General features: G+C 35.2%; 1 protein-coding gene across 1 annotated transcript in view; it reads left to right on the top strand.

Moving 5' to 3' along the window:
• Nucleotides 1–1,166, top strand: part of LOC107627688 (receptor-like protein 12) — a 5,982-nt gene extending 4,816 nt beyond the window's left edge. The window contains exon 4 of the mRNA XM_021117013.1: nucleotides 17–1,166. Within this exon, the coding sequence (XP_020972672.1) occupies nucleotides 17–906 (890 nt within the window). The 3' untranslated portion in view covers nucleotides 907–1,166. The remainder of the gene's footprint in view (nucleotides 1–16) is intronic.

Raw genomic sequence — 1,302 nt, 5'->3', positions numbered from 1 at the left:
ATGTCTGATGATGAAGATAAAGATAAATCAAGATTTGGACATTTATCTTTTAATTTTTATGATATCAACATCAATTATTCAGTGAATCTTGATGCTATAACTACAATTTTCTCTAAGAGCAGCAAAATGAAGTTAGCCAAACTTGTTACAGTTGAGCCACTTTATGTGGTGGATCACTTGCTCTCTCATGTCTATGGAGAGGTTTCAAGTCTTCGTAGGTATGCGGATTCAGTTACCATTGTAATCAAAGGTCAACAAATGAAGTTGGAAAAGATTCTCATTGCATTCACTTCATTGGATTTCTCATCCAACCAATTTGAAGGGCCAATACCAGAAGAGATCATGAGTTTCAAAGCACTGCATGCTCTTAACTTGTCTCACAATGCATTCTCAGGCCATATTCCTTCAACTTTGGGAAACTTGAGAAATCTTGAATCCTTAGACTTGTCAATGAATTCTCTGAGGGGAGAGATTCCAACTGAGCTTGCAAGCTTATCTTTTCTTGCCATCATGAATCTCTCCTATAATCATCTTGTGGGGGGAATTCCAACAGGCACTCAAATTCAATCGTTTGGAGCAAATTCATTTGTGGGAAATGAAGCGTTATGTGGACCTCCATTGACACAAGGTTGTGGTGGAGAAGAGCAAGGGTTGTTACCAACATCATCTAAAACTACTAACTCTCATAGTAGTAGTTCAGTTAATTGGAGTTTGTTAAGTGTAGAGTTGGGATTCACTTTTGGATTTGGAATCTTCATGATGCCACTGATTTTGTGGAAGAAATGGAGGTTGTGGTACTCCAAGAAAGTAGATGAAGCTCTATACAAGATTGTGCCTCAACTTGATTTTGTATATGAACGTCGTGGTGGGAAGAGATATAGATCTTTAAGGTGGAAGCCTTATTGATTGTTGTTTCACTTTAATTTGTATGATGTATGTATGTTGTTGTTTTCTTTTCTTTTCTTTTCTTTTTTTTCTTATCTCCCTTTAATTTGTGTGTGATCAGTATAAAAATAAGAACTGTGTTAGTTAGGTTGAAGCTAGCCGTTGGTAGGCCGTATGAGTTATGACCATAATAGTTTTATTTGAAGCTTTTCTTTTAGAGTTAGCCTTAGAAGTGAAGAGAGATTGATTACACGAATGTTTAATTTGCGTGTGTTATATTACATGAATGTCTGCATGACTGCATGTGGTATTATAAGTGTCCTGTAAATTAAATTAAATCAATGAATTGCATGATTTTTACAAAACGAAAATGTCAAGGAAACAATAAAAGAGAATTAAAATCAGTCAAAAAAGTTA

Source organism: Arachis ipaensis, chromosome B02 (assembly GCF_000816755.2).
Source record: "Arachis ipaensis cultivar K30076 chromosome B02, Araip1.1, whole genome shotgun sequence".
Lineage (NCBI taxonomy): Eukaryota > Viridiplantae > Streptophyta > Magnoliopsida > Fabales > Fabaceae > Arachis > Arachis ipaensis.
Note: the sequence above shows the minus strand (reverse complement) of the source record. Positions and strands in the feature narration are given on the sequence as shown.